General features: G+C 41.3%; 1 protein-coding gene across 1 annotated transcript in view; it reads right to left on the bottom strand.

Moving 5' to 3' along the window:
• The window catches only part of NfI (Nuclear factor I), a 285,410-nt gene that overhangs the window by 158,252 nt on the left and 103,097 nt on the right, over nucleotides 1-24,061 (bottom strand). Inside the window, 1 exon segment of the mRNA XM_019059222.2 lies at nucleotides 22,031-22,186. Coding sequence (XP_018914767.2) covers nucleotides 22,031-22,186 — 156 coding nt within the window.

The following is a 24,061-nucleotide window of genomic DNA, read 5'->3' on the forward strand; positions in this document are numbered from 1 at the left end:
TCGTCGTGACATCATCCCCCAAGGTTGCGACTGTGCGCTGTCGGCACAGTAAGAAAGAGTAAGCACAATGTTGTGTATTAACACAACATACTCCCATATTAATGGAAAGTAATGCACGAAGCGACACAAGCTGTTAATTAACTTCTTTTGCGTTAGTGTTCCCTGTACAAAAAAGGGTATCACTGTCCCAACTGTACTCCTCCCTGGTTTTGGCGCTAGATAGAGCAGATGCACAAGCTAGAGATATGGTTAAGTCAGATGAGAGTGTGGTTGGACTAACCATACCTCTAGCTGGTGCTCTCATGCAGTCAGCATAAGCTTGGTTTGGTTAACCATGCAGCTGGCTGGTGTCTTCACACTTTTAGCTGGTGTAACAACTCTTATGGCTAGCGCTAAAATCAGCTGGAAGTACAGTTAAAATTGTGAATCTTTTTTTTCAGTGTGTGTCAAATCGACCAAATCTTTAGGTTGAGGTGACCAAATCTTGGTGTTGAAAATCTGCAACCTCGTTAAAAATTACGAGGCAGTGATCAGGATTGAAGCTGAATCACATCGGCAGTTATCAAAGAAGCTAGCTACTCGCAAATCACAATATCTAAGTAACAGAAGGAAAACAAGGGTACATAAATTCCGCAGGACACTTTCTTCATGCCCCGATGTCTCAGAGTATTGAGTCGAATTAACACAAAATTATGTTCCGCATAATCCTTTGGGTTGATCTGGCGCCAAAAAAAGTAAAAAAAAAATTTGAGGAACACTAAACACGAAAATTTTTAATTGCGTAGGAATAATAATTCGCTGAGAATCACGACCAACTTGACACTTTGGGTGGCACAAAATTTGTGTTGGTTTGTGTTTCACTTCCTTCATTAACCAAAAGTTACACAAGAACACACATATTTTTATCAATGTGACAGGGTCACTTCCAATGGCGATTGGGAGTCGCAGAGCCATTCAAATGAACTACGTTGCTTGCAACTTATTCCTTGGAGCAAGGATGAAACGCACGCCCGGCCAGCGATTTGCACCGAATGAAAGCAAGATCTGGTACAAACTTCAAGGCTCTCTTAGGCGTCATATCAGCCAAGAATATTGCGTTAGAACCGATACTTAAGACATCAAACTGTTAAACTGCGAGTCATTTCTTTCAATGACAACTAAATCGCCCATCTCCTCCTACAAAGTAGAAATGAGAGGACAGGTTCTCTTATCTTCTTCTCAATATGGTCGCATGTGACCCACAAGTTGCCTTTAAACAACAAAATGATGATCTTTGGTGCGATCGTATTCGCTAGTGCTCCAACGCGCTATCTCCGGTTTACACCCTTAAAGTGTGTTGAAAAGGCGCCACGGTTGCCGCGGATTTCATTTTCTTTCATAAATGCCTCGTTTGGCCCGATAAATAAATAATATCGGGCTTAAATAATGACCCAGTAACAGCGGACTCTCGAAATTTGAGTTGAATAAAGTTACAAAATGTCCGTCGTCTCGTTTTTCGAAACAAAAAGAATCTTTTAATTTTGTCGTGTTTGAAGATCTATTGAGATTGTACGATTACAATACTCAACAAGCCTTTCCCCTCCCTGAACCCCTCGTCGAAATGTCTCTTCGTACAAAACAGGGCGCTTAGAGGGACAGAAGAGAAAATCCTGTTGATGACGGAAAAAATAAGCTTAATGCTAGGGAGAAAAATATTTTTGATGATGACGATTTTTTTTCTTTTTGTCGCACTAGGTGGTTTTAAAATGTCCAAGAACATCTTAAATTTCTTTTTCATTCTCTTTCTGTTGAAAGGTGCGTCACTGCAAATTTTTAGGGAGTTTTTTTTGAAATAGGTATTTGAAAATACGTGCAGGTTAAGTGCTCCTGTCCATGGAGGGAAGTCAAGCGGCATTGAGAAGATTTTGGGCATTCGCCGAAATCTAAATAATGAAATTTGGCCTATCCCCTTCGGGTGGACCCCATCCCGTTTTTCCGTGTAAATCAGTTGCTCAGAGCCAGATTTACCTACTTGCCGCCCATGGGCCACCTGCATATTGCCGCCCCCTTCTCATTCCTTTTGAAACATCAATAAAATGCATCAAGTGAACGTGCCGGAGGGGGAGGGGTGCATAAGACGCGTTTACTCACTCGTATTGGATACATTTTTTGCGAAAGCCCCGTCAACACTACCAGCAAAATTTCACGGAACTTTGCGCGAAAGTTAAGTTCCGTAAACCTATCTCTATGTGGACAAGGTCCTCCATTTATAAGAAATGAACCAAAAAATTATGAAAGAACAAACATAAATGTGGTTCAATAATTTGAACTTCCGCCGCTGCGCCGCGCCGCGCTGATCGCACTGTGTTCGGCGCAATGCGTGAAGTATTCTTGCAATCTTGTAGGCGCTATGCGTTTCACGCCAACCGCTCTTAACCGCACCGCACTGTGTTTGGCGCAATGTGTGAAGTATTCATACAGTCTTGTAGGCGCTAATATGTGTTCCATGCCGACCGCCGCGCCGAGGGCTTGTCCTTCTCATCTCAAGTCCTCGTCATCATTCCTCTCTGCGTTGAGCTCCCGGCCAAATTGCGTGTTTAGTTCCTCTCTCAACTCGACTAATTAAAGATGCCGTCTCTTGTATCACCAAAAATAGACAAAATTAGAAATTACGATACTCTCAGGAAAGAGAGATTTTGTCCCCTTTTCTCATTGATATTTTTTTTTTCTGAATCCGATTTTTTTATACCTACATCTAAAAAAAAAAATGCAAAATTTGTCGCCCCCTAAATTTGTCGCCATAGGCCGCGGCCCTGTGGCCACCTCCTTAATCCGGACCTGCAGTTGCTACTGATCGTTTTAGAATCAAGATTTAACGCTTTAAAATGTGTTTTTGAAACACAGACAGCCAACTAATTCGGAAAGTCAATCATGTATGTACTATTAGAAGTGCGTTTCTTGATAACTTCGAATCGCATTCATAGAGCGCAAGTTTCTTCGGACTGCAACATTATGAAGAAATTTCTCCGCTTCTCGCGGCAACGATGGTGAAAACGCAGCTCGCGAGCCTACCCGCGCCTCACCGAGCATCACCCCGAAAGAGGCCGGGAACGCGGGCGCGTATTACAATGTGCGCGACTTGTAATAGATATTTTATTATTTCCACGCGGCGATATTTCTCCGAGTCATAGTCGGACCCGAGTCGTATGCAGCTAGTTTGTTTGCGAAACCCCGCGCTGCGAGCTCGAGCTGCGAATGGCGAATTGCGACACGCGAAAGACGGCAATAAGGAAGTAATACGATAAATAATCCGAATAATAGTCAGGTGTCGGCCGGGCCGTTCGTTTTCTCCGGGAAGAAAGCGAGCGGGCCTGGGCTCCAGGTCGCCCGACGCGACCGCGGATGCGCCCGGACTAAATTTAGAATCGGAAGGACTGGAAGTCCCTAGATAGATGCGCCCGAGACGGTGGTTTTGATTAGCCGGCGCGGCGTAGGAACTGGAGGTGCTCTGGCGACCCCCTCGACCAATCACAGCACCGCGTGACGTGGGTCATCATCCTCTCTATTCTGATAAAATCATTTTTAAGACGCTAGATGGACGGGGCGAGGAAGGGGAGCAAGAAGAGTGAGAATCGGCCCGGGGGCGGAGCCTCCTACTGTATAAGATTTTGATTTTCTACCCTCACAGAAATGTCTGTGTTCTATCCATGACAGGGTGGAATTGAGGTACCCTAACTATTTTGACCTGAATGGCAAATCGTGTAAATGTACACATTTATAATACTCTATGGTCAGGTTTAATTTATTCTGCTGAAGAATTGATAACATTTCGGCCAACTTTGTCATTAATAAACGTGAGTATTGTTAGAAGGAGTTGAGATGGTGGTATCAAGCTCAGCGAAGAATTGAAGATTCCAGAGTGGTTTGATGTGTGAGCCAACAACGGTGTGAGGTGGGAGAGTTCGAGTTTTGTCACTTGCTCTCCGCTACGCCATTCATTATCCGCCTCCATTTTGATATGCATGCAACAAGCTTTGCAAGAGTTGAAATGGTGGTTTCGGGTTTGGCGCGGCATTGAACATTCTGACGATAGTTTGATTATCGAAGGTTCATCGTCTGATACATCATAAAAGCCTCTCAGAGTCATAATTTTTCTCGATTTGTTGGCAATACATAGGTTACAATTATAGTGAAATAGAAAACAAGCATCTTTGCCTAACTGAATATAGTTTTATTCCCTAAAACATAGGCGGATCCAGACACTTCGAAATGAGAAGGACCGGAAAGGGGGTTCGGGGGGCTTCCCTCATAAAATTGTCAAAATTTTAAAGTGTCTAACATGAAATTTGAGTCAATTTCGTCATAAATAAAGACGAAATAATAAGCGCCATTACTTTTACTTTTTCCCGTTCCTTCCTTCCTTCTTCCTTTGTTCCCTTTTCCTTCTTCATTCTTTCGAGCAAACGAAGAAGACGTGCGCCCCCTGCACCCCCTACGTCTTCCTCGTATCCATCTAAGGCCAAAAAAGTCCTAAAAGTGATAAAAACTGGACATTTTCCTTTGCGACCCTCGACTTGTTGTATTTGCTTTTTTTGGCTCGACAAGTGCGTGTAAAAACCAGAGCAATGAGACATAAATAAGTGCTAAGAAGGGCGCAGCGAAGTTCAAAGTGCGGTTGTGCTTGTTCGGCCTATTTTCGCGAGGATAAAATCACTGCTCGGATCTCTTCTTCCCGCGAACTACCGATAATATGTAGACTGGGCTCCCTTGTAACTTCTGCACTTGTAGCTGGTAACTTGTGCTTTGATGTGACAAGAGCTGTTGCTGCTCAGGGCCGAGCCGGCCGATACGCAAAGTTCCCTATAAATCGCAACAGGTACAGTACATTATGCCCGTGTTTAATGACATCCCCGTCCACGGTAACTCAGACCCGACTCCGGGGTTGCCGCGTCAATTGGAGCATGCCGGCTACGAGCTCTCGACACGCGACCGAAAAGAACAGGAAGGGGCGTTCATTAATCCGTCGTCTTCCAGGCGATGAAACGTGATTTCATGCGCTGAAAAAAGGGTTGAATGAATTTGACATATCCGTAGTCACAGTGTAAAACCACGAAACGCCGTTTGCGACGTAGCAGACTTCCTGTCATACTGTGTTGTTGTTTGGGAAACTAATCGATGTGATTTCTTGAAAGCTTCCTTAAGTTTTCTTCACTATTATTAGAATAGTCTGTGTGCATTTCAGGCTATAAAGGTGGCTCGTTTCCCTTCATTAAATTAGAATAGGGGCAGAAATTTTGAAACTCCACGATAGGGATACAGGGTGTTGCACTTTGGCCAACAATATGCAGCTGATCCAAATCGGTATTACGCCTAACTTATTGGTTCTGTGCAGCAAACTCACCGGAGTTGTACTCCAACTGCTGCAGCACCAACTGGTTAGAGGACAACATCACTGGAAAAAAAAAAACACATTGGATCTAGAGTCCATGTCATCTATTCAAAACATCGACAAGAAAAAATACTCTTGATTCAATCAGAATCTAGCTTAAATCAAGAACCAAGCCTCTTGAAATTTAAGCGGATTTCGATTTTGATTTAAACAAAAATTCGATGAATCAAGAGTATTGTTTCTGTGCAGCAATCATCGAGTTGTATCAAGAATCTGGATTCTAGATCCAATGTGTTTTTTTTTTCCAGTGCTCGAATAAAGTAAATTACAACCGCAACAATTAAACGGTACGGTACCAATAAGTTTGGTGTACAACACCGATTTGGGTTAGCTGCGTCGAAATGGTGCGACTCGTTTTTTCAGTATTCCCAAAGTGCGAAATTTCGCTGATTTTCACACGCAATCATATAAGAGAAATCAGTGAACTAGTCTGTCAGAAACGTCCACAAGTTTTCGTTTAAAAAAAACGACGTTGAAACCTCTAGAATGCTGATCTCGGTATTCAAAAATAGGCACATCTGCGAGATTTCTCGAAATATTTCTCTTTGGCATCGGTGAATTTGCACTAGGAACATATATGTATTTCGCGTTCGCGGTCACATGTACGAGCTGATCCTGCCTGTGATACGGAATCTAAGTTCGATCTACATACCAAGTTCATGCGCAAAGGGAAACGCGGATTCAAAAGAGGATCATGCAATTAAAAAATCTAGACCTGCAATACCCGGTATTTTTTCTCCTGGGGAGAGTGTCCCTATTTTCATTGCAATTTCACATCTAGATAAATGTCCCTTACATGTTTCTGACAGAACGAAATCTAGATCAAGCATTTGATGAAAGTTCTGTGCCCTTTTATTTTGGGATATCTTCACTTGCGACGGAATTCTGGTTTTCAGGTTAGGTAAATGGAGTTTCCAGCAGGCGGATCCGGGCGTTCGCCTGAAAAGAAGGAGAAAGAATAAGGGAAGAAAAAGAAAGGGAAGGAAAGGAGGAGGGAGGAAGGAAAGACGCTCATATTTGGTAATTATTCATGTCGAAATTGACTCAAACTGCATATTCGATGCTTTAAAATTTCGAAAATACACTAAGGGGCGGAGCCTCTGGATCCCCTTTCCGCCCTCCCCGTTTGAAATTTCTGGATCCGCTTAGGGTTATCCGAGTCCTCGGAACCAAACTTCAGTTCAGAAACTGAAATTTTTGTTAGCCATGCTAAGACTAGTATTCGTTCCAAGATATCCCGGTTAACTGAACTGAAATTCAGCTCCGAAGACTGAAAACTTCAGTAACACATACCCAAAATTTTACTGTTTTACATTTAGTATCTCACACTCTTTGTAAATGAAGGTCAGTCCTTGTAACTGAAGTTCAGTCCCTGTAACTGAAGTTTCGAGCCCTTGTAACTGAAGTTTCAGTCCCTGTAACTGAATTTCAGTCCCTGTAACTGAAGTTCAGTCCGACTAGTAAGCTTACGTGAAAACGGTATTTCAGTCCCTGTAACTGAAGTATCCACTTTATTGAATCATCCTGTAACTGAAGTTCAGTCCTGTACTGAATTCACCACAGTAAAGAAAGTTCAGTCCCTGTAACTGAAGTTCAGTCCCTGTAACTGAAGTTCAGTCCCTGTAACTGAAGTTCAGTCCCTGTAACTGGAAGTTCAGTCCAGAAACTGGATCACATGAACCTGAATTCGGAATTCCTTGCAAACTAAAGTTTTTTCTTCCGTGCGCACCCTCACACTCCCCAAGTAAAAATAATGTCGAGGACATTGACAATATGGCAACGTGGGCAAATTGCGCACGTGCGCTCCGGTCTAGAGCGCACCTTCTTCTCGCGACGCGATCCCTCGCGTGCGGACCAAATGCGTGAAGAGCGCGAACTTCTCCCTTGAATCCTGACTTCGACACCCGGGAGTGCGAGAACCGAGGCGCGACTCGGACTCGCGAGTGCGAAGCTGCCGACAGCTAAAATGCGATCACACCGCCTGTGCCTATGCTCCTGTTCCTGTTAGCCTGTTACGAGATCAGCATTTCACCGAGAGCCACGCCTGCATTGCCAAGCTCTCCGGTTGGACTTAGGTTTATTAACAGAAACGCATCAAGTCATGAATTTAAAAAAAAAAAAAAAGAAAAAAAAAATGTTGCTCGGTTTAAAAATTGATGGTGGAGAAAAAATATTTTGAACGTGGGAAGTAGTGGTTAAACTTCATCCTTCACAGTGAGTCTAATGGGGTTATGAAATTTAAAACCTTTTGTTCTCGGATCTGACATGATACAACTTGGTGAGTTTTCTGACACGGAAAAAAGGGTAGGGGCTAAGTCCCAACTTGGAAATTTAAAATTAATAGTGGCAGTGCCCCAATTGATAAAGGATACTAACACAAATGTTGCGGTATTGCCAAAATTAATTGGAAATATCCATACTCCATATCATCCAAGCAATTGGGGTAGAGCCAATTGGGGGGAGGGGGGGAGCGTGGAGGAGATAACTCCTAACACGCTTTTTTTCCGTGGATAAACTCGGACCAGCGGGCTGATTTTTGAAACTCTTAGACAAAGCGACAGACATTAAAGACAGAGGAAAAATGGGGCGATCTTATTCGGTGGAAGCGGATGGTTGCAATGGACAAAGGAGGTAAGTAATAGACGAACTGACGGTAACCAACTAGAGACCCTACAGTTAGTCCACAATTTTTCCCCTTAGTCTATAAGAACCACCCGTTTCAACAAATTGGATCGCTCCATAATTTCTATGTATTCTTTGTGTATAGTTTTGTCTGTCAAATTCAATAATCAGCAACCAAAAAAGTAGCTTTCCTGGACTCAGAACTGCAATAACTATACGGCTGGTTAAACCAGTATCGTTATGTCCTATGACCATCTGAGTTTCTCCTGTCATCCGGTCCTAAATGTTCCTTCCCCCTTCTCCCTGGCTCAACTTCGCCTGACTTGGCAGCAAAGTGCGCGCATTGTAATACGGTGTAACCTTGCACCAACAACAACAACTATTAGCAAGTTCGCAACTCACCATTCACCAATAAACACTCGGCGGAAAATGCATCGGGAGCAGAGAGAGAGAGAGCGAGAGGGAGTGTACAGAAATCCGGGAAGGGAGAGACAAGGACAAACAACAAAAATTATCGGTACAACGGCTAGTCCTTCCACTGGGGCAGGATTGCCGTTTCTCGTAAAATGGAGGACAGCATGATACTTCTATCTCTTAAAGTGAACTCTATAGAGAAAGACCATATACAAAAAATCTGCTAATCCAAAAATTGCAATTGCTTCAAGAATGTCATGATCGATAACGTAAATTCTAATACTTTCATCTCCTTTTTTCCTTGAAGAGAATGTGGTTATCGTTCAAACGAGTCTACCTAAGATTTAGAAAATGCTTCAATAACTGAATCCAAATATGGTTACTATTTTGAAACGCTTCTCATATTTTTTTTTTTTTTTTTCTAGTATCATGTATAAATTAAGGATATAAGTAATATCGCCATCAGCTTTGCATGATGGGTTAGTTTAGATGCGGATGTCAATTGGCAAATCATCAAGAGGCAGTCACGGATTACAGGGCCCAAAAAAAGTAATGAAGACGTACTTAAATGACAACCTTTTATGCCCAGAACTAGTAACGATCGTCGACCTAAAAAATCGACGTCATCATCCGTACACTGAAAAAAAAGTAGTTAGCGTTGAGAACTAATTTGGTAAGTTCTCGCCAAGTAGAATCAAAATTAGGCTTCAGAACTAATTTATTGTACTGAAGCACCAATCAATTCGCTTCATACGCTGACTTCACTTTACTAGAGCGCGAACCAGAATTGGAAAACAGCACTAGCTGTAAAATTAGCGCTGTGGTACACTGAGAAAAAACTATGGTTTATAAACCTATTAGAGGTAAATATGGAACACCTATAATAGTCGTAAATAAACTAATGATTCTCGGTCTGTGAACCATACTAAGGTCTCTGTACCTAATTAAGGTACAGAGACCATAACTAAGGTATATGTGCTATTATTATATGTAGAGGTACTACTATTAGTGGTGTTCCATATTTACCACTAATAGGTTTATAAGCCATAGTTTTTTCTCAGTGTAAGACAAATTCACCTTCGGGTCAAACTAATTCGCCCTCAACACTAACTGCCACATTGTCCGTTACATTTATTTAGTTTCGAGAAAGTGGCGTCGGTACAACAGCCTCAATCGCGTCAGCTCGTGAAAATCAATTAAAATGTGAAATTTCGGGCTCGTTTGACAATGTAAATACTCCCGGTATGATTTATAGTGTCCTCTCTTTCTTGAAAACGTTCGAAAGCAACATAAATAAACCTGTTAAGGTTAGAAATCGTCTGTTCGATTCAAAACGTAAACAAGCATGATATTCGTTGGAGTCGTCAATCTTCTGTATTAAATTGCGATTAAAGCGTTCCGCGTTCAGTTTATATTTTACGAAAATCTGTGAACTTACTGCTTACTTCTATAGTTCGTGTTCTCCCGTAATTTCAAAAGAATATCTCAAGTGTTCGCACGAGATATGTTTATTCAGTGTGAACATTCGCTACCGTTTCATGTGTGTGTGTGTCTCTCTAAAGGATAATTCTGTCTACTTGCACATACCTATGGGATATTCCTTTCCTCTGTCGTTCATTTGGAACCGGTCAGTTGATTTTTACCTCTCATCTTTTAAGAAATCTTCTTTTCCTGAAAGTATTGTCCAGTTATCATTCGCTAAGCCGTTTTCTCCTCTCTCAGTTTTGAGGTTAGGTTGACCCAACCCTACCGAATGCGAATTAGAGTAGCGGAATTAGTTTCCAGCACTAATAGTGGTTTGTGTACAGAAACCAAAAATCATGTGTGTCCAAATCACACAATTTGAGTTAGTGTATAGAAACCATTTTTAGTCATCTGACGCTAACTCATTTTTTTCAGTGTAGGGGTGCAAATCATGGTTTTTTCCACCTTGGATATATCCGTCGCGGGCAATTAGCAATCACCGTCAATTTGCAAGAAGGATTAAATTCAGGAATAAAGGAACAAGAAGAAGGCATCGATTTATTTACCTTAAATTGAAATTTACGCTTCCTTATTCATAAGCGCACACATTCGCAGTGTGCAGTAAAATCAGTACCTCTAGTTTCGTTTCGGTCGGATAGGCAACTAAACTAACTGCGTGACAAAGCGTGAAGTATCACGGAAAACGAGTGCGCTTCTAATCGAGATCGTTCTGTTAATGACTAATAAATTCTTCATCATGCCGATGCAAAGTACTGCGATTGGCTGACGTAAGGCACTTGCAAACTGCCGGCGATTGCTTATGGCCAGCGTCGTATTCATCAATGTCAACACATTAATATTCGTGCTTTAATAGCTGTCACTGGCAAAGCCATGGGAAAAGGAGCTGTGGTACACATTTACCACGGAAGATGACGTTATGAAACTTTTTAGAGGGATGTTTTGGTCGATGCTAAACATGAATCGGCATTAGAGGAATCCGGCTACTGGAGTCAAGACAAGAAACCATTTGATGGTCGTAGTAGCCCACACTGTCACAAACATCGACAAGAAGATACACTTACTCTGATTGCAAAGATTATAGCTATGAATGAAACAGGAATTACGGTTCGCGAACTAAAATGAAGAAGGACTGAGGTTTTGATTAAGGCTGATACTAAGAATGTCAATCTGTAATTTTTTTGCAATGTTGTTCAAGAGGGTGGCTTGCTCTCAGATAAAGGCCACTAGAGTTTTGTTTCAGTGCTGATTAGAACCGCGTCGAGAGTTAGAGCATGGTCCAATAACACAAGGCCAATGCCCCGTACTTTGAATTTTAAAAAAAATGGCAACGGGGGAAAAAGAAAAACGTTCCCAGAAATACAATATTAGTAGAAAACCCGCGCGAGAGCGGAGCTATCGGTTATCGGCGCGTAGGGGCCGGTCTCACAAGTGCGGTTGTCCGTCTTTGTCCGGCACAACGCGACGACGCGATTGGTTTATTGCGATGACTCCAATTACAAGCACATCGCCGGACACCGTTTTCGTCGCCACCTTCAAAGTTCACGCGGCCGATCTCAACGCTCAGGTGTATAGGGGGCTGTTCATGTCCCGTTTTATGGTCTGTCCGCGTTACGGTGTTTCCGAGTCTCCGTCTCTCTTGTTCGGCGGGGAGAACCGGACTGATGGGAACAAAAATTCGTAGAACTCAAGAGAGAGATGACTCATGAAAGCTGCTATGAGAGCCTCTATGACTCAGGGCCGGATTAAGGGTGGCACATGGGCGCAGCCATGGGCAATTTAGGGGGCGGCAAATTTTGTAATTTTTTTAAATGTAGGTATGTGGAGATCGGATTCAGAAAAAAAATTAAAGAGGCAAGGGGACCCTCCTGAGGATATAGTAATTTCTAAGTTTGTCGTTTTTCGGTGATACAAGAGACAGCATCTTTAATTAGTCGAGGTAAGAGCGGAACTAAACACGCAATTTGGCCTGGAGCTCAGCGCAGAGAGGAATGATGACGAGGACTTGAGATGAAAAGGACAAGCCCTCGGCGCGGCGGTCGGCATGTAACACATGTTAGCGCCTACAAGACTGCATGAATACTTCACCCATTGCGTCAAACACAAGTGCGGTCAGGAGCGGTTGGCGTGAAACGCATAGCGCCTACAAGACTGCAGGAATACTTCGCGCATTGCGCCGAACACAATGCGATCAGCGCGGAGCGGGGGGCCGCTCCGCGCAGCGGCGGAAGTTAAAATTATTAAACCACATTTATGTTTGTTCTTTCATAATTTTTTGGTTCATTAAAGTAAAAGAGGCACATAGTTAGCTTTAGTTGGTCTGCCGCTCCATTTTGTAGGAGAAAAAGGTATATTCAATTTTCTAAATGATCAAAAATCAATACATTGCTGCAAAATTGATAACTTCCTTTGAGAAGCTCCTGAAAACGCTGGGCTCTCAATAACAAGAAGGGTACCTAGTCTTTTCTTGTACCCGGTGGTAGCCTTGCTAGGTAGAATCTTTCAAAAGATCGAAGAGGGATCTTCTGAAGACTGAAATACATCTAATTACTACACTGGAAAAAAACACATTCAATCTAGAGTCCAGACTCTTCAAAACATCGACAAGAAAAAATACGCTTGATTCAATTAGATTTTTGCTTAAATCAAGAACCAAGCCTCTTAATTTGAGCGGATTTCCTTTTGATTTATAAGCAAAAATCTGATTGAATCATGAGTATTTTTTCTTGTCAATGTTTTCAAGAGTCTTGACTCTACATCCAATGTGTTTTTTTTTTTTCCCCCAGTGTTCTTCTCGATCCGCAATACGTTCCACAGTAAGTCCCTGTGCGACTGGCTATTTAGCCAGTATCCAATAGTAAGTTATGTCAGCGCGAAGGTAACGGAACGCCACGGGCCGGAGGGCTCCGGCCGGACACTCTGAAGACTCGACGGCCTTTGAAATTAGACCCTGCGCAAGTTTTTGTTCACACAAGTTTACATTGTCGCGTTACTTACTTTGTTCCCTGTTCCGTCATGTAGCTCGTATCGCGGAAATTCAATGCACCTCCGTCCCTCGGAAAGAACCGAAGCCGCTCTCCAGTGTGAGCCGCCACAAGCGAGGACTCTTATGTGTTTCAAAGCTCAAGTAGGAAATATGATCATGATAGTATTCTTTAATAGGGCATAAAGTTTGCGTAATATGTTAAAAGCCAACCAGTAACCGCTGTCTGTTCTCAACCTTGCGGCAATGTCTCGACGCAGCAGAAATAAAATGGAGGGCAATAATGGTCAAGAACGGAATCTGATACTATTAGAGACTCTAGATTCTTTATAAATATAATAAATTGAGTGGCTGAGCCTGGAGCCAGTGTTACATATAGTGCTGATAATTTTATTCAAGTTCTGAAAAAATTCTTCTGAAAGATTCCTCCTGGGAGAAGACGAAGAGGGCGCCCACTAAAAGGCTGGCGACAGGGAGTCTTGGAGGAAATGAGGGAGTGCCAACTCCTTAAAGAGCTTTTGGAGGATAGGAGACTTCGGCGGCTCGGTGCCGCAGATCGCCAAAGAGCGCTATGAAGGCGGTTTCTGATCCTCTATGTTCTAAAACAATTATTCACCGTCCAATTACCGCTTCCTTTCTATCTTGATCAACTTTTCTGCTGTAACTTTTGGATTTTATAATATTTTAATCAGGACAAAAATTATTAAGAGAAGGTGAAAAGATTTCAAGATTGATTAAGAGTTCACACTTTCAGCAAACGGGTCATTTGAAATGAGGGAGTTGCTTTTTTAAAACCGAAGAAATGCAACCTCATTGTTTCGCATAAAAGTAGCCTACATGGACAGAATATGAAATCAAATATGTTCGGTACATTTTGAATCACCGTGTTCCTGTAATAAATCATTAAATCATTTAATGACTTTCATTTCGAAAATTTCTCTCTAGAAATGTTGTCAGCTCCTCCTGACGATGTGGAAGGCGTCGCGATTTTCAAGGCAAAAGGTTATTATAACGAGCAGATGGGCGCGCGCGTGGCATGACATCATCAAAGCATCCAAATTAAAGCGTAGAAACTTTGGAGGGCTAAAATTAGCTCAAAATCTGGTACCTAGCTCTGTTCGCTTCAACCTGTCTTCGGCTCTCTGAAATAGCTACCGCGTGCTCTAATGATTCTGGTATCACAAAGTCCCATCTTTCTTCATTAGGCAAGAGTCAAATTTTAGAAAAATTCGAGATTAAAATAAAATTCATTGGAACAGCGGAGACCCTTCAGAGATTTTTGAAGATAATTAAATAGCTTCAACATTTAAAACTCTGATGAATGGACTGTTGAAAATACAAAATGCACGTTGTTCTTGTCATGTTTCTATCTATCTAGGGTTCAATCAAGCGCTGGTTCATACCTAAATGCCAATTCTGACAAGTTTTCAGCTCGTTAAAATTGCACAGTAGGGTTATCAAATACTTGCAATTCTTCTTAAATGCAAGCGTTGACTATTCGAACACGGCTGACAAGGGGTTACATACGCATCGTTTTGAAGGAAAACCTTATGTATGCGTGTTCTTATCGGGAGAAACTTTCGAGTTAGAGACATTTTTTATAGTTTTTATCTCCATTAGTATTTTTGAGTACAGGGTCTCTACGAAAACAGGCTGACCAAAAATCAGTACTTTTACAGTACTTTTTCAGTCCATTCCCAAGAAATTCAGTACTTCCTCAACAGGAAAATTCAGTTATTTTTTTCAGTACCTCCAATTGATGAAATTCAAAAAATTTCAAAAATTTCAATTTCTTGCTCAAATTGCGCCAAAAATGACGAAATAAGAGAAAAATTCCGGACCTTTCTGCGGAATTACCGCACTTTTTCAGTACTTCCGGACCGCCCTTAAGAAATCAGAACTATTTCAGGACTTTCCGGAAATTCCAGACTTGTAGACACCCTGGAGTGTTTTCAATCATCAGTTATCTTGAAAATTAATGCTTACATTGGTACTTTGTCAAGTGGTCCATTATAGAGTCCCTTTATACTGAGAGTCAAGACAATGTGAATCCATTTCTGATTGGTTACCGTATTTTAGGCCTCCACGGTGTCACAAACGGGAATAAAGATTGCATTTTCACCAATGGGCCTGTTGCAAACTTTTGCTAGAGCAAATATAAGAGTTGTTTCCTACAGATGATGCTTCAAAAATCACGATGGGCGCATCGGCAAAGTCTGAAATGCACTCATAACTTCACAATCTGCGTAAGTGCAAAGATTATAATCTGGAATGGACCGAGGAACTACGGGTTCGGCAAGGAACAAACGGAATGAGAGAAGGAACGGAGACAGGAATTTGAGAATGGGCCGATCAAAGATTACGAAAAACGTTCAATTTGTGTAATCTTTATTCCCGTTTGTGACTCCATGAGGGGGTGTTGTCTTGACTCTCAGTATAAAGGGACTCTAGTCCATTATGGCAACGTCTGAGGGTTCATACGGCGTTTCACCGTAGCGGGCGTCACAGACGTCCAGGTTATGGATGCGTTCTGGAAATCCGCGGATCTCGGGCTATTCGTCGAAAAACCGGGGAGATAACCGGATTCGGGGAGTGTCTCCAGGTTTGTTGACTGATAATGGACGTATTAATTTCGCGCGGAAAGCGGAGAGCTGGTTGCCAGTTGCAGGTTGCAGGTTGGAGGCTGGAGGCCGCTGTAAATCTCTCATCGGGCCCGTTAACGGGTTCCTGATCTCGCGAGGGACGCGGATGGAATCTCCGCTCAAGCGAATAATATTTCACTCCGCGTCCCGGGGTCCCCGTCCGAGGGACTTAACCCCACTACCGGTCACACCGTCCCCCACATCGGGCGGGGATCGCCTCGCGCTCGTGCAATCGCGATTTCGCGCGATTTGTCCGCCGCGAATTGCAACGGCGACCAGGAAAACAACGCTCGACTGCCTATGATCAACACCAATGCTGCTGTGAAAAGGAAGAACGCCGTATGAACCTTCAGACGTTGCCAAATTTCCTCCAATAAAAATCGACTGTACTGCAGAGAAAATTGTGAATATTTGTTTCCAAAATTTTCACACAATATTTTACGCAATTTAATCTAAAATGTCTGAAAATTTCAAGGGAAAATATGCATACGTTTCGTCAGAAATACATGTTTTATCGGAGGAAATTTGGCAACTCTCGAATGATCATACGGCGTTCTTCCTTAGCACGGCAGAATGGGCCTGTTGCAAACTGCAGCTGGAGGAATGAGAAGTCTCAGACGCATCATCGGGAGGTCCGGGGTTCGAATCCCGGCAGGTTAATGATCGCAAGCAACGGCGTTGCCCGGGGCTGCTCGTACACTTGTATACAGAAGAGATTGGGTGGTGATGGGGCTCCAACTAGAAAAGCTTAGGACCATCCCTCGTGAGGCACTTTGGTAGGAAATAAAAAGATGTTTCCTTTTAATTTCAGCTACAGCAAAGAAATAAGTTATTTCTTATAAAAAATGGCTAAATGCTTCGGATGAGCGATCCACGAGAGTCTGAAATGCAATCCTAACTTCACAGTTTGCGTAAGAATTTTTGAGCAGCTTGTGAAGTTAGGAGTGTATTTCAGACATTTCCGATGCAATCATTGTGATTCTTACGACATTTTTTTATCAAAAACAACTCATCTTTTTGCTGTAGCTGAAATTGCACAAAAGGAAATTTATTTTAAATTCTTGCCGAAGTACCTCACGAGGAATGATCTTAGGCTTTTTCAGTTGAAGCCCCATCACCACTTAATTCCCACTATTCAATCATCCGTAGGCAATCGTTGTGTAAGACCATCAACTTCGCGTTGCCTGGTCGGGAATCGAACCCAGGGCCTCCTAATATTACAGAACCAGCGCGTGCGCAGCGCTGCAACCATTACAACAAAGGAGGCCGATCTTCTTTGTTAAATTGACGTACCCTCCAGTTCTATATGATGGATTCATTCATGCGGGCGAAAAATCAAAGATAGATGCTGGAGTAGTTCAAACATCCTCATCCGTCAGCATGTTTTAAAATTATGTAATTATGAGGAAAAGAAAATACGAAACCCAACAATAATTCCAAAGTACAAAACATGTTTAATACACAGCATATTGAATTATTGAATTTGAATTTTGCACACTGGAAAAAAAAAATTGGATCTAAGGTCCAGACTGTTGAAAACATTGACAAGGAAAAGGACTATTCATACAAGCAGATTTAAGCTTAAATCAAAAGGAAATCCGATCAAATTAAGAGGCTTGTTCTTGATTTAAGCTTAGATCTGATTGAATCAAGAGTATTTTTTCTTGTCGATGTTTTTAAGAGACTGGACTCGAGATCCAATGTGTTTTTTTTCCAGTTTTATAGTTGCATTTTTAACTTTTTAGTATCCTCAAAAGGGACCTAGAGAAGAGATCAATTTCCTTTTTACTGGCACGTTTACATATAAATGAGCGATCTGGAGCAACGGGTTAAAAAGGACATTCAAGCTTGACCAAGGGACAGCTTTACTTCCGCCTAATCGACGCGACGCCTATGAAGACATTGGCCTCTCCTCTCGGTCGAGCGCGAGAATTTATTGCAGAAACAAGTTAATTATAACTATTATCGGTGTCAAATGAAATATTACTGGAATAACCCAAGAATGAGCACGTCCTCAAAGTGTGAGTAATTACTGTTACCTTCCTTGGTTGCCAGCTGCGTCAAAAAATACCAAGCACTGGTAAAAAAAACACATTGGATCTAGAGTCCAGACTCTTGAAAACATTGACAAGAAAAAATACTCTTAATTCAATAAGATTTTTGCTTGAATCAAAACAAAATCCGCTTAAATTAAGAGGCTTGGTTCTTGATTTAAGCTTAAATCTGATGGAATCAAGAGTCCTTTTTCTTGTCAATGTTTCCAAGAGTCTGGACTCTAGCTCCAATGTGTTTTGTTTTTACTAGTGAGAGCTTTAAAATAAAATTGACTTTCCAATACGACGTAAAGTAAAGATAAAATTCACTAGTCTATGTGAATGTTCCCGTGTGACATACAAGAAAAAAATACTAAATCATACCCAAACTGTGTGACATTCATGAAGAAATTCACTGATTTGAATATGTGATTAGTGATAATAGTGATTGAAATATAATTGTTTAAATCGATTTCAATAGAAAAAGTCTTTGAGTTATGTGAGACTACATTGAAAATGTATACTTTTTTGAAAATTAAGTAGAAGTCACGAGCGTTTTTTTTACTAAAGTTGATGTACAAGCATTTTTCAAATCAGGGAAATTTTGGAGGCTTTTCTTCAGAAAAATCGAGAAAGCTATTTTCAGCAAAATCCATTAGCAATGTGTTAGTATCTTAATTTTTCTAGGGCTTGAAGGAGGCGCATAAGTGCAGGCTTTTAAAAAATTGAGATAGTAATGGACTCAAGTGAAATCAGTCTCAATGCATATTCTGTAGAAAATTCGCTCCCAAATTCCAATTTTTAAACATCAAAGAGTCAGTCGAACTTTCTCTCCCCCATAAGGTCGAAACTTCAAATACGTTTTCTCGAAATGGAAAAAACTACACTTATGCGCCTTGTCCGCCAAGCCCCTCAATCACACTTCATTTAATTTATTTTTTGTTTTATGAGCGACGTCACAGGGTCAATACTTGTTTTGCGATGGCGCCCCTGAAAATGATTAAAACTTCGTAAGCGCAGTGTCGATTTCTGCTCATCGCGGAATTGCGTATTTTCATTGCGTTGAAAAATATCTACCGATTCAATACACTGAAAAAAAAAATTGCTATTATCAACACAGAATTAGTTAAAAAGGTGACAAATCATCAAAATAGTTAAATCAACACGTCATCTAAATGAAGAAAACCGGGTTGATTTAACTATTTTGAGGATTTGTCACCTTTTTTAACTAATTCTGTGTTGATAATAGCAATTTTTTTTCAGTGTACTGTCGATTTTCTATGTAGTATGGATATTAGCGAGGCACGAAGCATTTCGATACGTCGCCGGAGGCGGGATTCACTACGGCCGACCGCGGATCGCAACAAATTGATTTTAATGTTAATAAGACTTCACTCCTGCAAAACCACGAAAGTGCTTTCCTTTGAGGCCAGTTTTATCCCGCCGATCGGCTCCTTTGTCAAATGGAGCTCACTAAAACGCAAGAAAAAGGACTCTTGATTCAATCAGATTTAAGCTTAAATCAAAAGGAAATCCGCTCAAATTAAGATGCTTGGTTCTTGATTTAAGCTTAAATCTGATTGAATCAAGAGCATTTTTTCTTGTCGATGTTTTTAAGAGTCTGGACTCTAGAATCTAGATCCAATGTGTTTTTTTTCCAGTGCATTGGGGGCTAGGCGTGAATAAAGAGGCGAGGCGATACATCCCCATTTGATGCTATGATAATGAATCGATTATTAAGAACACGCTGTTCGATCCTTTCCCTTGGTTTAAATGGCAGATCAGTCAATCGATACATCGCAAAGCACGCCACGCCATTGTAAAGAATCTACCCAAAAAGATATTGTCTTTGCAATGACGAACTCTGAACTGAAGTAAATTCTGAGCCAATTTTTAACTGACAGAATTTCATTTTCATAATTCACTACATAGGAGCACTGGGAAAAAAACACATTGGATCTAGAGTCCAGACTCTTAAAAACATCGGCAAGAAAAAATACTCTTGATTCAATCAGGTTTAAGCTCAAATCAAGAACCAAGCCTCTGAATTTGAGCGGATTTCCTTTTGATTTAAGCTTAAATCTGATTGAATCAAGAGTCCTTTTTCTTGTCAATGTTTTCAAGAGTCTGGACTCTAGATCCAATGTGTTTTTTTTCTGGTGAGCTATGTTATCACAGCAAAACTACGAGTATTAGAGGGAATATTGCATATTTTTTATAACGGCGAGTAAAACGCTGGCATCAAATTTTTCTTTGAATTTCTGGATGCTTTTACAAGGTCAAATAAAAGATTGATGTCAGAATGGTTTGCAGAAATATAGATAGCAGTGTGGAGTCATGAATGCTCGATTATCGTCCCCATTAGAAGCTATGGTAAAGAATCGAGTATTAAGGTGTCCGTTGCGAACACCCAATTTATCGATCATTTTCTATAGGTTTAAATGGCGGATAAATCGATTTATCTCAAAGCACGCATCGCCACTGATAGATTAGATGTATGTGACAAAATATTCGCAAAATTCGAATCTTTCAATGTCATTCAGACTTTATTTAACAGCTATTGAACGCAATAAGGCGTTGAAAACATTGGTAAGCTTACTTTTAAAGAACTATACGCAACATATATCTATTGCATTTCCCGATTTCCTGATGAATTCATGATGATCACAGTTTAAAAGGAAAACAACAAAATCGGCAACATAGGCCGGCACTTAAGTTATATCCCAAATAAGAACTCAATTAAAACATCTCATTCCTCCCCTTCCTCCCTCCATCCTGGACTCCCTGCGCTCGTGCTGGGATTGCAAACGGATTGTAGTTATTATGTTGTTACTCCTGGTTTTAATTTTTCATGGGCGGAGTTGACGCAATTAAACGGGGGCTTGACTTTTAATGATCGGAATAGTGTCGTGGGTAGTTGCTTTATTCAAAGGCTAAGGCGAAGGTAAAGTGAACGCGGTTTGTGATGCCGCTACAAACATGCAAGAGGAAAGGGCTAGAGTTGAATATTTCTGGAAAATTGTTAACGGATTAGACAAAATCATGGGAATGTTGGCATTCTCTCCTCTTCCTCATCTATTCTTTGCCTCTCCGTTCATCCTTCCATTTATTTAACGTTCCTTATAATGTTTTATAATAGTTAGCTAGTGTTGTGTTCTATATTCTTTGTAACGGGCTTAATGAGTTTTGATAGTGTGTTCTTGCTTGTTGCTAAGAAACAGAAGCTCCAAGTGAACTGACGGTGAGAATATTTTATTTTGTACATTGGTAATTCAGGCAATGAAAACATCCAAGGATTAGAATTGCGGAATGATCGTAAAAACATTTTTTATTAATAAAACTTGACTCGGTATTTAAAACAAAATCCAATGAGATTGTTTGGATTGGACATGGTGATGGTATTTTTAGTCAAGTTTTAGCACTGATAAAAATTAGTAATTTCTTCCCCTATTTTGTGTTCAAAAGTCATGTTTTACCTATACTAACTATTCAAAATCATACTCTTACAACTGCCGCAAAAAAGAATGTGTGGGGATTGTTCAAACGTATGTACATGTAAGGAATCAAATTTAAGGTCTCTGGCTGTTTTTGTAAGCGTGTTTTGCCATGTTTGCAGAAATGCAGAGGTACGGAAAAGAGGGAAAGGGGGAAAAAATACAGGATATATTTCCATATTAACAAAGACAATGATTCCTCTTCACTACAATTACACGTGTTTTACAGAGTTTATGTTTTGGAACAGATTTATATGTACTCATGAAATTAATCGTGCAAGGGCTGTACGTACGTTGCGGAAAAAATACGTGGTAACCCGTCACAAAAGGATACCCACATTTAAAGAGTTTTATCGATCCAAATTTAAATTCTTTTAGCACGTTGGAAAATTGACAGTAGTGGATGATTAAAATGTTTGACAAATAGTTCCTGAATATATTATTTTAAGAGATACAGATGAACTTACTTCGACTCTTGTATCTCTTCATCTTCCGTTTTCCCTACATTACGAGTAGTCTGACAACGCTGATGAACAACTTTCGTTCAAGAGCAAGGACAAACGACTCGGGTCAATAACCAGTTTGCATATTAAACACGGCCAATTCACGAAGTATTGAACCGATAAATCTGTCATTCGTACCGTCGATGAAAAAAGAAGAAAGTAGATGACCTGCACGCTGACGATGCTCTGACAGAAATTCACACTCGTCTCTGCTTTCTTTTCGCACCATCCATCCCCCAAAAAAATTATGAAACTGAGCTCAGCTCATTTTGAAGCAGTCAATTGCCCTTTTTTATCCATGCAAATGTACAGGAGACGGCCATTTAGTTGAGGAACCACTTAATTTTGCATCTTGTATTGATTTTGTTACGGCGGCTGTCCATTACCCGAAACTGTATACATATGTATGGAATTGATTGCATGACTCACCATTAGCTCTTCCTTGCAGCGTCTCTCCTCCTCGAGTGACATGCGTTTTTCATGCTTTTTGAAGTATTTTCGCTTGGCAGCTTGCAGATTGAACCACGTGTACGAGAAAGACTTAACGAACGGCAACAGCGCCTCAATGAACGGATGAAACTCATCCTGCAACAAAACAAACATTCATCATTATTGTTTAGCTTTGTTTAATCAGTGATCCACACTTCAAAATATTAATATTTTTACGCATTTGTCCTTGTGTTTTCTTTTTTAAATTATCGACAAATTTCTATTCTACGCCTTTAAGAGGCACTTCAAAATCTAAAAACTAATTGACTAAAATAAAAAAAAGCATACAATGGATACTTTAGCATCCACCAATCAAAACATTTAAAAAAAAATCAAGAGAGTCTGCCATGCTTAGTAAAAACGCCGTATAAGCATTCGAATGTTCCCAAATTTCTTCTCAGAAAATATTGATATTTGAAGTAGAACATGAATATTTTTCCTTGAAAATTTCAGACTTTTCAGATCAAATTATGGACAAAATCCTCTCAAGATTCAAAAGTGAATTTTGCTCAAATTTTCTTGAAAATTCGTAATTCGTCAAATGAAATTTGGCGACGCCTGATGGCTCATACTACATTCTCACTTAGCTTTGAAGTATTGTGGAAGAAGTATCATCCGCGCAGAAAAACGCGACCGCATTGCATGGAAGCACAATCCCACCCCCGAACCCAAGACTCCATCCGATTGGTCGTCCGTCAGAACAATGCCCCTTCTCCCGCCCCCTACCTACATTCCCCGGGGCCCCGCTTCACAAGAGGGGGGCGGGGGCAGGGGGGCGAGAGGGGGGCGTTCGTCACGTGCGTCGGGAAACGGGAGCCGGCGCGAGGTGCGTGATCAGCGGTCAGCTCGGTGACCAGTGACCAGCGCTACCGTGCTAAGCAAAAACGCCATATCAGCATCGCACAGTTGCCAAATTTCCTCCAGTAAAATATTCATTTCGACGAAACGAATGCAATTTTTTCCTTGAAATTTGCACGTGTGATAGATTAAAATGCGAGCAAAATTTTCTGAAAAACGGAGGGAAAAATATTCAGAATTCGCCCAGTAAATTTGTTATTTGTGGAGGGAAATTTGGCAACGCCTGATGGCTCATACGGGGTTCTTCCCGAGCGGGCCCCTCGCCCGCTCTTGACCCGATTCGGAGCCCGATCAGGACGACAGGGACGTGGCCGGCCGGGGCCCGGACCCGGCGGGAGAAACACAAGATTAAACGGCCTCTAACCGATTAATAAATTAAGCCCCGGTTGACATCGAAATTGATTGCCTCCTAACATGAAACTTGGATTACAAGCGCGGCGCTGGTGATCGGCCGCTGCTCGGCATTGCCGCTCCGCACCCACAACTCCGGGGCCCCCGGCCCCCGGGGGACCGGTCCCCCATCGTTGTTAGTGCTAATCCACCCTCTGATCTTAAAATCGCTTAGCCGTCGAAAATTCGCGATATTCGGGGGTGCACAGTGAGAGAGCATATAAAGGACATTTTGTGGTAATATGGGAACGAGAGCACATAGTGACACTGGGAAAGAACCTCCTGAATCCAGAGTCAAGACTCTAAATAGAAAAATGCTCTTGATTCGATCGGATGTTTTCTTGAATCAAAACGAAATCCGCTTAAACTAAGGTGCTACGGCTCTCAAATCAAGCAAAACTCCGATGGAATCAAAAGAAGTTTCTCTTGTCAAATTGTGTAGGAGTTTGGATTCTGCATCCAAGAGACCTTTTTTCCAGTGAACTTAGATTTGCAATAATTATTTTTTGGAATTAGTTTACATTGACTAAATCTGTGGGTTGCAAATTTGAAAATTTGCAATCTCGTTAAAAATCGGACAAATACCGCCAGGGTAGAACCTGGATTACATGGCAGCGGTAGAATACGGTTGCCACTTGCAAGGCGCAATCGCAACTCCTGAGAGATAACAGAGAAACAAGAGTACCTTAGTTCAGCAGAACACTTTCTTCATCCCCGATGTCT

The sequence above is a fragment of the Bemisia tabaci genome, chromosome 6 (assembly GCF_918797505.1).
Source record: "Bemisia tabaci chromosome 6, PGI_BMITA_v3".
Lineage (NCBI taxonomy): Eukaryota > Metazoa > Arthropoda > Insecta > Hemiptera > Aleyrodidae > Bemisia > Bemisia tabaci.